Source organism: Convolutriloba macropyga, chromosome 3 (assembly GCF_964194025.1).
Source record: "Convolutriloba macropyga chromosome 3, txConMacr16.3, whole genome shotgun sequence".
NCBI classification, from domain to species: Eukaryota; Metazoa; Xenacoelomorpha; order Acoela; family Convolutidae; genus Convolutriloba; species Convolutriloba macropyga.
Genome location: NC_134470.1, coordinates 12,651,986 through 12,672,966, shown reverse-complemented (window position 1 = coordinate 12,672,966; position 20,981 = coordinate 12,651,986). Strand labels below are relative to the sequence as shown.

Genomic DNA, 20,981 nt, shown 5'->3' with positions numbered 1-20,981 from the left:
TTTAGGACCCTGAAAGGGGGGGTTGGGCATACTTTTCACTTGATACTCTAACCATTGGTGCTAGTCTCGATGCTCATTTCGTTCATCGACTTTGCAACTTTACCCTGAACGGCGGATTTTCCCTTTTTCGAATTCCATCTAGTTTTTGCCATATAATTATACGATCAATCAGTTGCGTTGTGTCAATACGCTTTCTAAATGTCACGAGCAATGCCAAAATTATGACAGCTTTTGATATGTGGGCGAATTCATACTTTCCATTTCAGTTATGAACAAACTTTAGTTAATATTTGAATAATACATTAAGTTTTCCTGTTTTAAAGATTGTTTAGATGTCAAATGTGTCAGAAATGTTTTACGTTAGTTTTTGATGAACCTTCAATTATCACGCCATATTGCTATGTTTAACGTTCAACTTCTCTACATAATCATTGTCTTAATATGGTTAATTTCATATTTACTTAATAATTTGCTATGTAAACAGATTAAATTCCTGAACAGAATACTCCATTTAACTATAAATGTCAGTTATGTAATGTTTAATTACCACTCGTAAATGTCATCTGGTGAACATATTACTAACAGAGCTAGCATTAGTGTAATTGGAGTTGTATGACTTTGAGTTACGAAATTCAAGTTATTTTAAAGTTTTGCAGAAAATCCTAAGGAAATTACAGTCAAGAAAAGTTTCTAAAGCTTTAAACGAACCAGAACGTGCGTAAAGATATTTTTAGTTTTTCACTACTAATATCAGCCGTAACAATTGTCTAATATTAAAATTAGAGAAGGCCATCATTTTAAAAGTATCTACTCTGGGACAGAGAAAGGTGGTCTTTTGAGCTAGACTAGGGAATTCCTAGACATTACCTTTTATTGAAGTAAACAAGTGAAGATCTGATTTATTGTCCTTGGTGCTTTGAAGAGGTTTTATTGCATAATTTTCTCTGCTCCAACATATCAAGTTCAAATAGTGGGCAAATAATAATTGTCGGAAATTTAGAAAAAAACTTCCTGGTCAGTGAAAAGAAAATTGGAGCTTAGTAAACTCGTTTGCCTGAGAAACATATTGAAACTCTGAAGCGGCCCTTTATTAGGCCTAATGGCTATTGGTATCCTTAGGAGTTGGAGCTAATTTTCAGGAAAAAAAACTAATTATTGATTGCTCTGCTATTGCATGGAAAATAATTTGGTGAGACTTCAAGAGCAGAAACCATATACTTCGGAAGGTGCTTGGACAATAGATTGAAAGCTTTAATTGGGACAATAGATCAAAAACGAAATTCAAATTTGCATCGGCCAATCAGGAGTACTTACAAATGCTACAGCCTATAACATATTCGGTTGTGATAGATTCAGATCAAGTCCCAGGGGCCGCTATGGCATGGTGATGGACCACGAGGCAGGGCCGAATGCGCTTATGCTATATCTCAGCTTGCTAATCGAGCTTAATTACAGCCATTCAGAATTAAATTTAATTCTCGATCTACTGTCTGTTTAACTGTTTTCGATCTGTCAAATCACCAACTGCCGATTAGGTTTATTTTGTCCTTAAAGTGGTGTGAACTTGTCCTTCTTGAGATGGTGTTTTTGTTTTCATATTTAGATATTGCGACTGCTAAAGCAACACCAGATGAGATGAAAACTGCTCCCCATCATCTTATTGATTTCCTTGATCCGCAATGCGAGACTTTTACAGTCCAGGACTTCAAGCGTCAAAGCTTAGGTATCATTGAGGATTTGAGGAAGAGAAACAAGATGACCGTAATTGTCGGAGGAACGAATTACTATATCGAGTCCTTGCTGTGGAATTTCACTGTTGATTCAGCCATGGAAGTTGAAAAAAGTGATGCAAACTCAGATGAAAATTTCAAGTTTACTTCCGAGACAACTGCAGTGCTATATGAGAAGCTAAGAACTCTAGACAAAGCTACTGCAGAAAAGTTACATCCAAATAATCGAAGAAAGATTCTAACAGCATTGCGTCATGTCGAAAGCGGCCAAAGGTCACTTTCGGAAGAAATTTTAGACCAGCATGCTTCTGTCGCTTCAGATGAGTTTTCAAACAGCCTGTTGAGAGGAAAGTTGCGTTTTCCGAATTGCATTGGACTCATGATTGATTGTAAACCGGATGTTTTGGAAACGCGGATCCGTAATCGTGTGGAAAAGATGATTAGTGAAGGCTTGTTGCGAGAATTGGAAGACTTTCATTCAAAATATTACGAGAAAAGACGCGAGAAAGGGTTCGAAACGGGCATTTTTCAAGTTCTGGGATTCAAAGAATTCGAAAAGTATTTCTCGCTTCCTATTGAAGAAAGACAGACAAAAACTGGGCTGAAGTTCTATAACGAGGCTGTGGAGCTGTTAAAGCAACGATCAGTAAGATACTCAAAAGCGCAGTTAAAGTGGATCAATAAACGCATTTTAAGACATGGTGATCCAGAAAACAGACTAAAAGTTTTCCGTCTAGATTCATCAGATCTCGAGCATTGGAGTGAAAATGTTCACCAAAAGGCTGTTGAGATTGTCGATAGTTTTTTGAATGGAACCGAATGTCCCCACTTGCCTATTGAAGAGTTGTTTGAAGAAAAGACAGACCCTCACAAACGGTTTGTGTGTGATATTTGTGATGGAAAAGTTGTAATTGGGGAAATTTGCTTCCATGAACATCTGAAGGGCAAGGCTCATAAAGCTAAATCCAGGAAAAGAAAATTAGCTGCTGAAAAGGAAACGTTAAACGCGTTAACAGAAAAATCGGATAATCTATGACAGTTTTATTGAATACATGAGTTTTAACCCTTATGTTTGATTTGAATTGGTGCTATATCTTCTCGGTTGATAATTTTGGAATTAAAGTATATATACCAATATTAAGCAATGTTGAGTTTGAAAAAATATTGTGGAAACAATGGTTTCTTTTTTCGTTATAATAAAGGTTGGCAGTTGAAGTTATTAAGTTCGATCTGAGTTGTCTTGTAATTTAAATAAATCCAGGTTTTTTTTGTTTCCAATTGTTTATGGAAGATTTCTCCGAATTAATCATAAATTTTGCTTGCTGCAGTTAGAAAAAGGCGCATGGGCGTCTCTGCATTTTGAAATCTTTTTGTCCTTATATAAATGGTATTTTTAGAATTGCATGTTTTCGTCTTTAATTGAAATATAATTTTTTCAATATTGCATTAATCAATTTTTGGATAAATTTTTCAATTTAAAATGAAAAATTAGGCTTTTTGTTTATCGCTGGCACTTAAAGTTTGCAAGGCCAATTACATTCAGCTTGCTGAATGCAAATCATTTTTTGAAAATTTGTGGATAAAGTGAACATGTGCTTTCTCAAAAAGACTTCATTGTTTCGACATTAAGCAATAAGGGAGGAAGCTCTGTGCTAGCACGGCATTTTTGTTCCTCCTCAAAATAACCAAAAAAATGTTGTGAGTGGTAAGATTCGGAACAATTTGTGGAGACAAATTTTTCTTTTTGCTCTCGGGCAAATTTGTAGCAATGAGCTTAGCTCTGTTGGTGTTTTTAATGCAATTTTTCGTACTACCGGCTTTTCGTCTGACCATTTGACTTTTCGTCCTCAATACCGGTATAAACAGTGAAAGCCTGGAATGAATTAACTCGATGAGCAGTTCTTTTAGAGCCTTATTCCCTACTAGTCTCCTCTCCTAATTATGAGATTTAAATAGTTGAGGAGACATAAAGTCATGGTGTGACGGTCGGTTCTTAACCATACACTCACCTACTAACCACACCCCTCCACTCACGTGCTCTCCGTTTACCCTCATCAACTTTATTACACACTTAACCAGTCGTTTGAGAGTTCTTGCCCAACGTTAGTCGGTTCGTCACAAAAAAAAGTTTTTTTTTGGATTTTTTGAGATATGTCTTCAAAATCTGGGACTTTCCCTTAAAATTTAGAAAAATTTAACTAGAAGTCAGTTGTTTTCTCGCTGCTTTTTCCACCCCAAAACCGACAGCAATCGGTTCTATGATATTCATACTTTTCCGGATGGTAAAAATAATCCTTGGCTGAATTAACACTTGATAAAAATCAAAAAGTTAATTTTAAGTCAGTAGCACCTGTGAACTGCTCTAGGCATCATTAGCTGGAATTGTTTTGGTTGGATACTTTTTGGAGCATATTTTAGCCTTAAAAATTGCGCAATATTAACTATGCTTCAAAATTGTCAGAAAATTTTGAACTTTTTTTCTGTTTTTATTGTTTTTTTTTTTCGTGCAGAAATGATCAACAACTTAGTTGGTTCCAAAGTGGATGATCCTTGGGTGTGCTGAATTATCAAACAAACGCTAATTTGGACAAAAAATTTTAAGAATTTAACCAGTCTCAAAATTTTTCCTGATTAGAGACGAAGTTAAGAGGTCAATCTTTTTAATTAATTTTTTTGTGAAAAGTTTGAATGGCTAAGATAGAAAAAGTTATTTTTATGTTAAATCCAAACTTTCACAATGGAAAGCAAAATAAATTGCTCCGTTATTATGTCAACCATCAAAAGTACTGTTTTTTTCGGAATAAGACTTTTCTGGTGTTGTTTGTTCATTGATTTCTTCGAAGCGAAAAGATTTTGTTGTTGTCTTCAAGCAAGCTCTTCCAAATTTCTTTTGTTGCAAAGCGAATGATCCTCGGGAGAGTTGATATATTGAAGTGCTTTTAACAAAAAATTTTTGCTGAATTATTGTGTCTGAAATTATTGAACATTACTGGCAAAATTGAGTGGCCAATTTTAAGGAAGTCATTTAATTGCAATTTGCTCAGACGGTTTTCATGAGAAGTTGAAATGGATAGAATTATTTTTTTTTATTCAAGAGACGGCAGAAAAAATGCTCCGTACTTTTGTCAAACATCGAAACTTTCTCTCGGAATAAGATTTAATCAGCTGTGGTAAAGCAGCTCCCATGGTACTTATCTCTGGAAAGGCCCGGGTTCTCCAAAGTTTTGATATGGAAATTTGATATAAGAACACAAAAGTTTACTAATTTTGCACCAAAGTATAATTTGTCATATTTTTTAAAATCAACTTCATGAAATTGCTTCCAGAAGCAGTCTATTCAGTAGCTGTGTTTGAAAAGTTTAAATATTAGCTATTTTAAATAAATTAAATCGTCTTCGAAGATTTCTGAATTCGAAGACGACCATAAATATTGGAGAAGAGAACTCTAGAAACTTGACAAAACTGATGTGAAAATTTAAACGTGTGGAAGGTGTTCACTTAGCCAGTGCAAAAATCTACTTCCTTCGCTCTTTAAAGAGGTGATATAATTTCAATTTGTGGTTTAATTGCAGAGCTCGGAATATTTTCATTTCTCAAAATATCTCATTATTGGCTCTGTTTAGCCTTGCTTGTTCCGCGCGATAATTGATGCGTATTAGATCATTGAATTGTATTTCTCGATTACATATAGCGACTAAACAATTCTAACATTATTTGAAAACTGTACCAGCTGATCTTACTTTGGAAATAGTAAAAAAAATTAGCGATATATGTCTTAATTGAGTCAAGTATCGATTAGAAACGAGTATATGTATAGTGTCCCACATAAAGTTGAAATAAGCGAACGTTTCGAAAACGACTGGTTAAAGTTCAAATTCTAAGATTAAATTTAAACCGTGTAGAGTAAAGGCTTATTTACGCTTATTTAGATTAAATGGAAGTGAAGGTGGAAAACTTTGGAATTCAAATAACCACATTGGAGCTCAATTGCATATTATGTCGCTTTGCGAACGTTGATTATTTCTTTTTTTGAGACAGGCTCTTGTTTGAGGAGCTTTTCGGAACATCTGTGGATTAATTGAGACTGGTCGTGCTATTATTCAAGTCTGCGAAAAGATCAAATGTGTCAGAGCAGACGGGGAGAGGGGGTATGGCGTAATAGCCTAATTCATTCCTCCATACTTTCATTTTGCATGTGACATTTATTGTGCCAACCGGGTGTATTGAAATTGAGCGGCCGTGACTAGCATTGAAAGGATGCTTTGAAGCGAGATTAATGCCTCTTCCCGCCAGTCTACTGCTTGTGTTGCTTATATCTAGACTTGCCTCCATTGTCTTTTTGAGAGGAATATATAAGAGCTGTGAATTTATGGTTTTTTGTTACGTGCAGAATAATTCAAATCATAATATGTATGTCTCTTTCGTCAAAAAAGGTAGGACTTAATTTTGGTTCTCAAATTTCGAATTATGTGCTCCGTGGCTGCGTTTTATTCCATTTTTTATGCCAGTGTTTGTCTAACGGTAAATTTCGAATGAATTACAGTAAGATTTTCCTAATAGTGTTTAGAAATCTATCATTTGAGCCTTAATTAGCGGAAGATTACTTTGATGGAACCTAAGGAAAGCTTTTTGTCTTCTGCATACTTGGTCAATTCGTCGGTCTGAGTTTTTATATGGAAAGCGGGCCACTTTACCTTTTTCCTTTACTGAAGCTATCGTTTAAGGTAATGTATGAATTGCCGTAAAAATAGACCCATTTATATTTTTCGTTAGGCAGTGATGCACTTAATGAATTGTAATGAGGTTTTTCACTGTATTTCAACTCCTACTAATGGAATTGAAGTAACTATACAATAAAAAAATCATTCATTTAAAGTGAACCGAAGGAAAAAATGCCGTATCTGCCTTTTCTATGTTCCACCATGTCAAATACCGAGCAGGTTGTCAAAACCCGAAAAGAAAAATTCTGTTTCTTTCTCGAACTACAAGAGCGGGTTGACGTGCCGCCATGTGATCATTTTAAGCTCCATCTTCTGTCCTAATGATTGTCAGATAATTGTTGTTTTTAAAAAATAATAGAAACGATGTCAAATTTTTTTTGCCATAAAGACTGCTCACGTTTTTTTACGATTCTGGTAATACTTTATCTTCGGATTTTAAGAACTCAATAGAAATGTTTTAATGTGAATCACGCTTTCGTGACATGTTAACTTTGAAGTCGATCGAAGGTTTTCTAGACGACCAGGCGAGAAGAATATGAAACAGCTGAAGATACCACTAGTCTGTTTGTAAAATTACCATAAAATAAAAATTCTTTTAGATAAGGCGAAGCGGACCAATTGTCGAGAACATTTGTTAAACGGGGAAAAATCAACTAACAATTTCGTTGTTAGGAAGTTTCTCAACTTTTGAGATTTTAACATCTAACTTTTCAAAGAAATAGTTGTTCAAGCTCACACTTTGAAACCTGTTTTCTGTTCAAATGAAGGAAACCGAGAGAGGAATTGAAGAATTATCAGTAAGCATCATAGAAACTTTCAATATTCGAGTATGTAGAACCTCAGGTGTTTGACTGTTATATATTATATTTCCAGTACTAAGATGAAAAACACCTTTTGATTAAAAGCTTTGCCCTGCCGATAGAGCTCTAATGCCTTAATGATGAGACATATTTTTGGATTGACTTAAATTTTACTCAAATTGACTTTCAAATTTTACAGAACTTTTTTTTGAAAAAAAAAACAATACAGAATTCTTTCTCAAAAATTTGATTGCTTCTTTTACTCTCGTGAACTCCCTTTTTCAACAATTACCCTAATAGTTTACCTTATTTTTCTTGATATAAATATTAAAAAGTGACAATTCAAAGCAGAATTTTTTGAAACGTTTCGAGTATTACAAGTTTGAAGGGTATGTAAAAACTACCTTCATTTGTCTATGTTGATTTTTCTTCTATTTCGACTCTTCTGATACCATGACGTCTTCCCAAAAAATATGCAACAGCGAACTTTACTACAGGTTGTTCCATGAAATTTCAAAATAAAACATGGAAGAATGCGACTACCAGCAGTTTAGAAACCATTTTCACAATAAAAAGGTGCAGATTTTTAAGGCAAAGATAGAGAACTACAGCCTACAAATATAGAGCACCAAAAAATTAATTGGTCTAGACAATAGAGGGTTAGCCAGCTTGGTCTAGACAAATAAGTTTAGCCAGCTCTGGAAATTGTTTTTAGGATTTGAGCATGTAAATTTTCCGAGGAAGCTTGTAGTCGTTAAAAAATATAGAAAAATCTTGAATTACTTTACCTTATACTACTGAACAGTCTGCTTTTACATCTGAACGAGGCAATCATTTGAGCTATGATTAAAGGTTTGTAATAGCCGCCCTCATCTTCTCAGTCGGCTATTATGGAGCTCCTTTTTTACAATCCAAAGATTTGGATTGTATTGTTGCTCTGTCTTTTTTCGTAAGATGTTTTCGCAATTTTTCCATGACTTTGAGCGTTTAAAACGGGTTAAACATTTAAAGCTCGGCAGGCGTTAGGTTGCAGTGGAGGACCTCAGCTGGTTTTAATAGCCCCTTAGGTGCTCAATGTACTGAAACTGCTGTAAGGTCTAAATGGAAGGTAAAAATGTGTTTTTGGCCTTGAATGCAGCAATTTTTCTTCATTCGGTTTTAAAGGTCGGTCATAGTTTAAATGGCTACTGTGCTACGCGGAATGTCTTTTTATGCTAATGTTTTTGGGTTATTTTTTAAATTGTGTATGACATTTTAACACCAGAGTTAAAGCTTTTTTCGCTGATTTTAAAATGTTTTTCATTATTCAGCTGCTTTCAGTTTTATAGGGCAGAAACACTTGTTTTAAGGCTTGAAAATGGTTTAATGGATTGTTTTTCATGACAAAGAAATGGGTTTTTTAAAGTTTTTATGAAAGTCTCAAATAGTTATAGAGTTTTATTTACTTTAAGTGACCAATAACTTAGTTTTTCAGGCTTAAATTCAGGCTTAAATGGATAAATTTGAGTGACCCAGATAAAATTTTCAGGCTTTAAACATAAATGTCAGCAACTTTTTATCAATTTTATGGTTTTTTGCATGTGTACAAATCAATAATATGAAACTGGTTATATTCTCAGATGACAAACCAAAGGTTTTAAAAACTTCCTCGAACAATAAATAGAAAACTGTTTTAAAAAATTAGGAGTAACTTTTCTTAAAAAGCGATAAAAAGTGCTGAGGAAAATGTGAAATTTAGTTTAAATCAATAGAATTAAATTTGATTTTCGATTTTTTTTAGTTTCAATAAAAAATTAAAACCGCATAATTCCTTCTTAAGCTTGAACATGTGACGGAAAAATCAATTTTCCTAATGAGGATTTTTTTAAAAAAGAAAGTTCATCCCGAATTGTATATGATCATTCGTTTCTTATAGTTTTAACTGTTGTGTTATATTATCGAATTGATGCTACTCCAATGCTGAACTGTTTGAAAAGTAATGTCAAAAGTTATAGATGTTTTGTTGCCTACTCTACAATTATCTATATGTACGTAAATGTATCTGAAGCGTGAAAAACAGTGATTTTTGTAAACTTCGAAACTCAAATTTTGATCGAGAGAATTTTTCTTAAAGGGTTGAAAATTTCTTCGACGATCGATTCATTTTTCTATTGTTGCATTTATTATCTCTGCAAAACATCAAATGGGAAAAATTGGCTGTGATAAAAAATACTAGGGTAATGATCCTAACTCGACTTTAAAGAGGGATGGAGGAACAAACCGCTGAAAACCACGTTTTTCTGATGAGCTCTATAGCTGCTTCCCTAGTAACCACATGTTTTAGAGCTGCTTGTATAAATGATTCGCGTAAATAGTTTTTCGAAAAAATAGTTTTTAGTTATACTTATAATTCTTATCGTATGAAAGTTCTTATAGCAAAACAAGGCGGCTCGGTAATGTGCAATGGCACATAAGGTTCCGACCCCGCCCATCCACAATTTTGGCATAATTGTCTACCAAATGAGGAACAGATAGAAAAACCCAAAAATTATTTTTTGCGAATCCCAAAAAAGCCCAAGTCTTTTTCAAAAAATTCTGTATGAACGATAAGATAACCTCCAAAACAAATAACTCAGTGGAGTAAAAATTGATGCATTAGATTGCTGTAATATGTCAATATTAAGAAAGCGAGTCAAAACGAACAGCAAAATCAAACAGCAACAACAACAAACATTAATTACATCAAAAAATTTATGTCCCTCTTAAAAACTAAATTTAATAACAAAGTCAACATACCGTCAGATAAACCTGAAACTAAACAAAAATAACTTATAAATCACCAGAAAAATATGCGACCAGTCCATAAAAAGGTTTGGTAACAATTATACAAAAAAGAACAAAAACAGAAAAGTAAAAAAAATTAACTTATTTTTTTGAAACAATTAACTTCAAAGTAATAAATACCATTAGGAATAAATTAATATTACCACAAATTTGCGATTACCACTGCTTCTATAGAAGGGCATTAGGACCTGGCCTTATTCATTTTTTAGAGCGGCTAAAAAGAACAACAAAGAACAAACAAAATTTCAATTGAAACTTGCCAGAAAACGCTGTCAAAACCGTCAAGCCAAATTTTGGCATTCAAAATATATTTGATTGCGCCTTCTTCAAACAGCTATTATGTAGTACGTGGCCATTCATTAGTAAGACTAGGTAACAAGTAGACAAAAAAGCGAAGTGCTAAAGTATGTAATACTTTTAATTTTTTTTTCGAAACAAAATTACATTCAATGTCATGAAAGGCATTAATTACAAAAAGAGCTATTTAAATATCGTCGTTTTTTCATGAAAAGGAAACCCTTGAGACCTGTAATTATCCAGAATATTTCTTGCATCTACAAAAAGAACGTCAAATATGACAAAAATCAAATTAATTTAATTTTTTTTTGTGAAAAAGCGGTGTCGAAGCCAGTAAGGTCATAAAATCTTTAAAAAAAAGATTTTGGGACACCAATCCCTTTTATTCCCTTGACACCCATAATGTCATATTTGACCTGTAATCAACTAATGAGATTAGGTAACAAAAAGAAACATAAAAAGAACAAAATTGCGAAGTTAAAAAACTTTTTTTTTTAATTTTGGAAAACGATGGGTTTGAAAGTCATAAAAGCCATCAGCTATCTGCTAATATCAGAATATCGGTTTTTCTATTCTTCCATGAAAAGCCAATGAAAGCTATCACTATACAGGAAATTTCATACGACCGAAACGACAAAGTATAAATGACAGTTAAGACAAAATTAAAAAATTCAATTGATTTCTTCAAGAAAGAGGCGTCGAGGCCATTAAAACGATTTATATCTTTCAGGATTTTAATATGTTTAATTGTGCTTTAATTTGAATGCTAATAAGGTGACATGAGAACTGTCAATAATGTGATAATGTGACAAAATTAGAAAACTTGAAAAACTGGCAAATATCAAAACAAACAAAAATCTAAAATCTTGTAGTATCAAAGCCAGAAAACAATAATTTCAGGCTTAAAACTGCAACCGAGAATAAATATTAACTCAGTAGAAAGAAGAAGCAGTCTTTTTTTGCTGACACTAAGCTGGAAGTTGAACAAATTAAGAAAAAAATAGAGGAAAAGTTAATTAAGCCATTATTTATTGAAAAGTCAATTATTTTTAAAAAAGAAACGACCATAAACTTTCAATTAAAAAACTAAATGCATTAGCCTGGAGCTGTTTAGCAAGCGAATTGGTTGGACCTATCACTCCTGAGCTTTGATTTGATATGTTCTGTTCTTTATTATTAAAAAAAAGTCTTTTTTTAAAAAAAAAAAGGCCGACTGATTACAACCCGATTTTTTTGGATTGTAACAGTCCAAGAATGGCTCAAAACTACCCCTGTTAATACTTATTGTCCGTTAAGAACAATTGATGAACGAATGTTGTAGATATAGATAATTTCTGAGTTGAAACTCAAAATAAATTTTGCATTTTTGATAATCAACGAGTAAAGTTAGCAAAAAACGGCAAAGTTTCAACTACAAGGCACTCTCTGCGGACTCTGAAGTAGAAATAGCCCCCCTCTGAGTCTACAAAGATTGTATGAGTGTTGTTTGGGGGTGTACTGTAGGCAAATTTAATCAAAGTGGACTAAAGTAGCTTATTTCGTGCTGTTGTTGATGAAAAAGGCTAAATTTTGAAATGTTTATCCAGATTTTTTGACCAAAAAATTAAATCAAAACAATCAAAAATGCTTGTTCGTCTTCAAAAATAAAATCAACGACACTATTCTTAAAAATTATAACAAATTTTAGCAAAATTGACGAAAATTTAGGCAAAAATTCCGGAAAATGTGAACAACGTGATTTCACTCTTCTTTTCTCAGAAGTTTAAGCCTCGATAACTCCCTGTAGAAAACGAAAATTAAAAAAATCTTTTTAATTCCATATTCTACGCTGGACGAGCTTTCTAATGATACCAGTCTCAACTCTCTACGATAAATATATCGAGCGGCGAAAATTCACGGAACAAAAAAAAACCCAGTTGAGTATATAGTTCCCCCCCCCCCCCCCCAAGAGGGTCGGAACAATTAGTTGAAAAGAACTATAAAATTACAGTGGTTTCTCTTTTAGTGGTTGAACTACCCAGTAATTCTTAGATTTAAAAAAGATTTTACAAAAGGAAATTTTTTTTTCATCACACTTTCTCCTTTTTTCAGCATTAGATTTCAAAAGTCGATGGTTCATGAAGTTGTCTGTTATATTGATCATAACGCTCATAAGGCTGTCACAAAACGCACTTATCCGAAAAATCAGAACGTTAACGAAATATAAATTTACTGAGAACTCAGCATTTCTTTTCCAGTATATCCAAAAAGAAAGAAAACAGTCAGATGTTCAATGAAGTTTTTTATAATTATTGGAAAAAAAATTTTGTGGACCTTTTAGCGTTATTGTTTCTCTTTTTTATAGCACTTTTCTCGCATGTTGAAATTACGCAAAGGTCATAGCTGCCGGGGATCAGCCAAATTGTCCTACGATTTTGGTACCAATCCAGTTCGTAGTTCAGTAAGCGTATCGGCGAAAGTCTGATTTCTACTCTATGCCAAGAAAATATCGTACTGTGTTCAGCTGCCTTTTATAATTTTTTTACGCAATCAATGTTAGTTTGCAATCCTAAAGTTAATCTCAACAATCTGATAAGACTAAGACATTCTTAAAAACACATTCGAGTGGACGGTCTTAACTAGGTATGCGAAAGCAGACCTGCCTGTGCCTGCTTGTTTTTCGGTTTGTAAATAATTGATTGGTCTTTTGTCTTCTTTTTTGGGACAAATTTACGTTTTTTTACGTAGTGTTTGTGTTCGCTTCTACACATTTTAGATTATCCTTTCAGCCGGACTCTCGATAATGTGTGCGTGACCTCTTTTAAGATGATTAACTTGATTATACTATTCAGACTGTAAATAATATGGGTTTTAACAGGAATTTTATTAAGCCTTTTAAATAGTTTTCAGAAGAACCATTAAATAGTTAGTAACCATTTGACTTTTTGCATGTATTTCAGGGCCATGGTTTCAGTTCATTATTGTTACACACAGCATTCCATTAATTTTTGTTCCGACCCTCTTGAGGGGGGGGAGGAACTATATACTCAACTGGGTTTTTTTTTTTTTGTTCAGTGAATTTTCGCCGCTCGATATAATCATCGTAGAGAGTTGAGACTGGTATCATTAGAAAGCTCATCCAGCGTAGAATATGGAATTAAAAAGATTTTTTTAATTTTCGATTTCTAAAGAGAGTTATCGAGGTTTAAAGTTCTGAGAAAAGAAGCGGTGTCGAAGCCAGTAAGGTCATAAAATCTTTAAAAAAAAGATTTTGGGACACCAATCCCTTTTATTCCCTTGACACCCATAATGTCATATTTGACCTGTAATCAACTAATGAGATTAGGTAACAAAAAGAAACATAAAAAGAACAAAATTGCGAAGTTAAAAAACTTTTTTTTTTAATTTTGGAAAACGATGGGTTTGAAAGTCATAAAAGCCATCAGCTATCTGCTAATATCAGAATATCGGTTTTTCTATTCTTCCATGAAAAGCCAATGAAAGCTATCACTATACAGGAAATTTCATACGACCGAAACGACAAAGTATAAATGACAGTTAAGACAAAATTAAAAAATTCAATTGATTTCTTCAAGAAAGAGGCGTCGAGGCCATTAAAACGATTTATATCTTTCAGGATTTTAATATGTTTAATTGTGCTTTAATTTGAATGCTAATAAGGTGACATGAGAACTGTCAATAATGTGATAATGTGACAAAATTAGAAAACTTGAAAAACTGGCAAATATCAAAACAAACAAAAATCTAAAATCTTGTAGTATCAAAGCCAGAAAACAATAATTTCAGGCTTAAAACTGCAACCGAGAATAAATATTAACTCAGTAGAAAGAAGAAGCAGTCTTTTTTTGCTGACACTAAGCTGGAAGTTGAACAAATTAAGAAAAAAATAGAGGAAAAGTTAATTAAGCCATTATTTATTGAAAAGTCAATTATTTTTAAAAAAGAAACGACCATAAACTTTCAATTAAAAAACTAAATGCATTAGCCTGGAGCTGTTTAGCAAGCGAATTGGTTGGACCTATCACTCCTGAGCTTTGATTTGATATGTTCTGTTCTTTATTATTAAAAAAAAGTCTTTTTTTAAAAAAAAAAAGGCCGACTGATTACAACCCGATTTTTTTGGATTGTAACAGTCCAAGAATGGCTCAAAACTACCCCTGTTAATACTTATTGTCCGTTAAGAACAATTGATGAACGAATGTTGTAGATATAGATAATTTCTGAGTTGAAACTCAAAATAAATTTTGCATTTTTGATAATCAACGAGTAAAGTTAGCAAAAAACGGCAAAGTTTCAACTACAAGGCACTCTCTGCGGACTCTGAAGTAGAAATAGCCCCCCTCTGAGTCTACAAAGATTGTATGAGTGTTGTTTGGGGGTGTACTGTAGGCAAATTTAATCAAAGTGGACTAAAGTAGCTTATTTCGTGCTGTTGTTGATGAAAAAGGCTAAATTTTGAAATGTTTATCCAGATTTTTTGACCAAAAAATTAAATCAAAACAATCAAAAATGCTTGTTCGTCTTCAAAAATAAAATCAACGACACTATTCTTAAAAATTATAACAAATTTTAGCAAAATTGACGAAAATTTAGGCAAAAATTCCGGAAAATGTGAACAACGTGATTTCACTCTTCTTTTCTCAGAAGTTTAAGCCTCGATAACTCCCTGTAGAAAACGAAAATTAAAAAAATCTTTTTAATTCCATATTCTACGCTGGACGAGCTTTCTAATGATACCAGTCTCAACTCTCTACGATAAATATATCGAGCGGCGAAAATTCACGGAACAAAAAAAAACCCAGTTGAGTATATAGTTCCCCCCCCCCCCCCCCCAAGAGGGTCGGAACAATTAGTTGAAAAGAACTATAAAATTACAGTGGTTTCTCTTTTAGTGGTTGAACTACCCAGTAATTCTTAGATTTAAAAAAGATTTTACAAAAGGAAATTTTTTTTTCATCACACTTTCTCCTTTTTTCAGCATTAGATTTCAAAAGTCGATGGTTCATGAAGTTGTCTGTTATATTGATCATAACGCTCATAAGGCTGTCACAAAACGCACTTATCCGAAAAATCAGAACGTTAACGAAATATAAATTTACTGAGAACTCAGCATTTCTTTTCCAGTATATCCAAAAAGAAAGAAAACAGTCAGATGTTCAATGAAGTTTTTTATAATTATTGGAAAAAAAATTTTGTGGACCTTTTAGCGTTATTGTTTCTCTTTTTTATAGCACTTTTCTCGCATGTTGAAATTACGCAAAGGTCATAGCTGCCGGGGATCAGCCAAATTGTCCTACGATTTTGGTACCAATCCAGTTCGTAGTTCAGTAAGCGTATCGGCGAAAGTCTGATTTCTACTCTATGCCAAGAAAATATCGTACTGTGTTCAGCTGCCTTTTATAATTTTTTTACGCAATCAATGTTAGTTTGCAATCCTAAAGTTAATCTCAACAATCTGATAAGACTAAGACATTCTTAAAAACACATTCGAGTGGACGGTCTTAACTAGGTATGCGAAAGCAGACCTGCCTGTGCCTGCTTGTTTTTCGGTTTGTAAATAATTGATTGGTCTTTTGTCTTCTTTTTTGGGACAAATTTACGTTTTTTTACGTAGTGTTTGTGTTCGCTTCTACACATTTTAGATTATCCTTTCAGCCGGACTCTCGATAATGTGTGCGTGACCTCTTTTAAGATGATTAACTTGATTATACTATTCAGACTGTAAATAATATGGGTTTTAACAGGAATTTTATTAAGCCTTTTAAATAGTTTTCAGAAGAACCATTAAATAGTTAGTAACCATTTGACTTTTTGCATGTATTTCAGGGCCATGGTTTCAGTTCATTATTGTTACACACAGCATTCCATTAATTTTTGTTCCGACCCTCTTGAGGGGGGGGAGGAACTATATACTCAACTGGGTTTTTTTTTTTTTGTTCAGTGAATTTTCGCCGCTCGATATAATCATCGTAGAGAGTTGAGACTGGTATCATTAGAAAGCTCATCCAGCGTAGAATATGGAATTAAAAAGATTTTTTTAATTTTCGATTTCTAAAGAGAGTTATCGAGGTTTAAAGTTCTGAGAAAAGAAGAGTGAATTCACGTTGTTTTTATTCACATTTTCCGGAATTTTTGCCTAAATTTTCGTCAATTTTGCTAAAATTTGTTATAATTTTTAAGAATAGTGTCGTTGATTTTATTTTTGAAGACGAACAAGCATTGTTGATTGTTTTGATTTAATTTTTTTGGTCAAAAAATCTGGATAAACATTTCAAAATTTAGACTTTTTCATCAAAAACAGCACGAAATAAGCTAATATAGTCCACTTTGATTAAATTTGCCGACAGTACATCCCCAAACAACACTCAAAAAATCTTTGTAGACTCAGAGGGGGGCTATTTCTACTTCAGAGTCCGCTGAGAGTGCACTGTAGTTAAAACCTTGCCGTGTTTTGCCAACTTTACTCGTTGATTATCAAAAATGCAGAATTTATTTTGAGTTTTCAACTAACAAATTATCTATATCTACAACATTCGAAAAATCAGTTATTCCTAAGGGACAATAAGTATTATTAGGGCTTGTTTTTGGCCATTCTAGGACTGTTACAATCCAAAAAAAATCGGGTTTTAATCAGTCGGTCTTTTTTTTTTTTAAAAAAAAGACTTTTTTAATAATAAAAAACAGAACATATCAAATCAAAGCTCAGGAGTGATAGGTCCAACCGATTTGCTTGTTAAGCAGCTCCAAGCTAATGCATTAGGATTTTTAATTGAAAATTTATGGTCGTTTCTTTTTTTAAAAATAATTGACCTTTCAATAAATGATGGCTTAATTAACTTTTTCTCTACTTTTTTTCTTAATTTGTACAATTTCCAGCTTAATGTCAGCAAAAAACGACCGCTTCTTCTTTCTACTTATTTAACATTTATTCTCAGTTGCAGTTTTAAGCCTGAAATTATTGTTTTCTGGCTTTGATACCACAAGATTTCAGATTTTTTTTGTTTTGATTTTTGCCAGTTTTTCACGTTTTCTAATGTTGTCACATTATCACTTTTTTGACGGTTCTCATGTCACCTCATTAGCATTCAGAATAAGGCACAATTGAACATATTAAAATTCTGAAAGATATACATCATCGTTTTAACGGCCTCGACGCCTCTTTCTTGAAGAAATCAATTGAATTTTTTAATTTTGTCTCTAACTGTCATTTATACTTTGTCATTTCGGTCGCATGAAATTTCCTGTATAGTGATAGCTTTCATTGGCTTTTCATAGAAGAGTAGAAGAACCGATATTCTGATATTAGTAGATAGCTGATGGCTTTCATGACGATCAAAATAATCGTTTTCCAAAATTTAAAAAAAAAAATTTTTTGAACTTCGCAATTTTGTTCTTTTTATGTTTCTTTTTGTTACCTAATCTCGTTAGTTAACTACAGGTCAAATATAACATTATGGGTGTCAAAGGAATAAGAGGGATTGGTGTCCCAAATTCTTTTAAAGAATTTGTTATGACCTTACTGGCTTCGACACCGGTTTTTCACAAAAAAAAGTAAACTAATGTGATTTTTGTCATATTTGACGTTCTTTTTGTAGATGCGAGAAGTATTCTGGATAATTACAGGCCTCGAGGGCTTTTTTTGAATAAACGACACTATTTAAATAGCTCTTTTTGTTATTAATGCCTTTCATGACATTAAATGTAATTTTGTTTCGAAAAAAAATTACATACTTTAGCACTTCGCTTTTTTGTCTGCTTGTTACCTAGTCTTACTAATGAATAGCCACGTACTAAATTATAGCTGTTTGAAGAAGGCGCAATCAAATGTATTTTGAGTGCCAAAAATTGGCTTGACAGTTTTGACAGCGTTTTCTGGCAAGTTTCAATTGAAATTTTGTTTGTTCTTTGTTGTTCTTTTTAGCCGCTTTAAAAAATGAATAAGGACAGGTCCTAATGCCCTTCTATAGAAGTAGTGGAAATCGTTACCAAACCTTTTTATGGACTGGTTGCATATGTTTTCTGGGGATTTATAAGTTATTTTTGTTTAGTTTTGGGTTTATCTGACGGTATGTTGATTTTGTTATTAAATTTAGTTTTTAAGAGGGACATAAATTTTTTGATGTAATTAATGTTTGTTGTTGTTGTTGTTTGATTTTGCTTTTCGTCTTGACTCGCTTTCTTAATATTGACATATTACAGCAATCTAATGCATCAACTTTTACTCCACTGAGTTATTTGCTTTGGAGGCTATCTTATCGTTGATACAGAATTTTTTGAAAAAGACTTGGGCTTTTTTGGGAATCGCAAAAAATAATTTTTGGGTTCTTCTATCTGTTCCTCATTTGGTAGACAGTTATGCCAAATTTGTGGATGGGCGGGGTCGGAACCTTATGTGCCATCGCACATTACCGAGCCGCCTTGTTTCTATCTGCATTACAAAGTTATGTGAGCTACTTTGACATATATACTCTTCGGGTAATATGCGAGCAAATTTCGCAGCTTAGTGTTAAATGATGAATGGATCAAAAATTTTATCCCATTTTATCTGATTTGATAAATCAGTGTAAATTGCATTTTGGTCCCTAGTTTAATCACACCGCATTAGTTGTATTTGATGAAGTGAAATTAAATTGTGAACTTGATTTTCATTTCACTTTTCCTCGCCCCCTGAGTGATGAAAAAGGTATCATGTGTGCTGTTTCATTCCACTTTGCAGTGGTGGTTGCCCCCTAGTTGTTTTGTCTCTCTCTCTCTCTCTCTCTCTCTCTCAGTGTATCTTTGTTTACCATTTATACTTTGTGATAGCAACCAAATTGGTAGTCCAATCTATCTCTGTTCTCCCCTCTCCTACTCCGATGCAGTTGAGTTGTGCTGGTGGTGAGGTGAGGAGATGGTAAAGAGTTGTACACTGTATGTAGTCGGGTGCCCATCGCCCATCTTGCACGCTATCTACCTATAGGGCAAATCAAATTAACCGAATGTCCTCCAAGCCGATCGTCGCTTTCTGCCCCCCCCCCAAAAAAAGTCGGCGAAAGTTGTTTATTTATTACTCAGATTTTGGGGTACCGCACGTGATTTCAGACTTTTCGATAGAAAAGACTGATATTAAGCGGTTGATTCTCCAAAAGTATTTCCAACTCTTCTGAGCTCCTAGAGTTCTATATACACGTGGGTTTGGCAATTGGGTTAGTTTCACTGACTAATTTTGGATATGGGGAAACTTGAAGTTGGAATTAAGCCAATAACTTGTCTTAATTCTGACGATCTGATGTAAATTTTGACGAACGTAGAGAAATATGTCTTCTCGTAAGGTCTAATAGTTGCTTTCACTTTGACCACCAGTATTTTGTGGGTCCTGCAATTTTTCGATGTATTGCTCTGTAGGTTTAGAAGGTGATCTCGAATAGATGGTAAGTGGTAGTGTGCATGTGTGTGTGTGTGTGTGTGTTGTGTGTTGTAGATACCTGTCGCATTTGCTCCGCTCAGCAAGTCGCTTTCATTTTGCGCTCCGCTTGTTTTTATCCCAGTTATTGCTCTTTCCCATCTCTCCCTCTCTCTCGGTAAATTAGGGAATAAATCAAGGAAGCCCCAAATAGTTACAACTAGTGGCGGGGGATGTGTTTACACAGTAGCGTTAAGGATTTCTTCTCTTTTCTCCAGTTCAACTAAAATTCTTTCGTCACTTCATTAACATCTTTTATTCTGCCCTTCCTCTCTTCCTTCTATCCATTTCACTTTGTTCTTTTTTTCTCTTTCTGTATTGTTTGTTCACCACACAACACTGTATCAATCGGCACACAGTTCGGTAAGCTCTATTTATCTATCTAATTTTTTAATCAGTTTGTATAAGGCAGAAGAAGTTGATGATACCCTGGCATCATTTCCCCTGTTGTTCTGATAATAAGGCTGATAGAGGAAGATTCTGCTAGGTAAAATAACGAAAGAGCTCCAATGGTGTCTCGTCAGACCAGTGGATTGAATTGAAATCACCAATTTATATGACTGGATAGATCGCTCAGTTGATTTGAGAATCTATCAGACGTTATTCAACATTTCGACAAGATTTTTGTCTAGCCAGTTTATTCAGGTTGTCAGGTTAATATTGCTGCTTTGTTCTCGGTATGCCGACTCGCTACGTCGGTTGCGCTTTTGTTCGGAAATCTGCAAGAAGATTAAAGTTGCGATAAAAATAGATATTTTTCGAGCATCTAGGATTCAAAATGGGAGCTACTTTGCCCGCCCCCCCCCCCCCTCTCGTGCATTTTTAAAACCAAAACAGGAGATATCAGATGGTGGTATGCTGGGAGATCATGTGAGTTCTTCCTCTCCCATTTTTGCAGCTTTTGAAGAGTGAAAAATTGGCGCTTCTCTATCTTGTGTATTGCTTTCCTTTATTTCACCGTAACCCCTTCCCCCCTCCTTTTCCGCCACCTTTGTTGTTGCTGCCAATCCCTTTGTTGTCTCTGTCCTTAGGTGGTAATTTAACACAGGGCAGAGGAAGGTGCTTTTGTTCAATTCACAATCCTCTCTCAACCATTCCCTGTATCGAATTCGGTTATTCAAGTTACTCCGCTTCCTTGATGAAGCGCAACTTTCTCCTGGTTAATTTT

At 33.9% G+C, this 20,981-nt stretch overlaps 3 protein-coding genes across 4 annotated transcripts in view; all 3 read left to right on the top strand.

Moving 5' to 3' along the window:
- Positions 1-2,945, top strand: part of LOC142335951 (tRNA dimethylallyltransferase-like) — a 237,720-nt gene extending 234,775 nt beyond the window's left edge. For both annotated transcript variants that reach the window (XM_075384366.1, XM_075384367.1), the window contains one exon: positions 1,604-2,945. In XM_075384366.1, the coding sequence (XP_075240481.1) occupies positions 1,604-2,766 (1,163 nt within the window). In that variant the 3' untranslated portion in view covers positions 2,767-2,945. The remainder of the gene's footprint in view (positions 1-1,603) is intronic.
- The window catches only part of LOC142335950 (uncharacterized), a 390,664-nt gene that overhangs the window by 234,774 nt on the left and 134,909 nt on the right, over positions 1-20,981 (top strand). The window lies entirely within an intron of this gene.
- Positions 19,840-20,981, top strand: part of LOC142335943 (glycine receptor subunit alphaZ1-like) — a 56,242-nt gene continuing 55,100 nt past the window's right edge. Inside the window, exon 1 of the mRNA XM_075384351.1 lies at positions 19,840-20,176. The gene's annotated coding sequence lies outside the window, so the exon portion shown is untranslated. The remainder of the gene's footprint in view (positions 20,177-20,981) is intronic.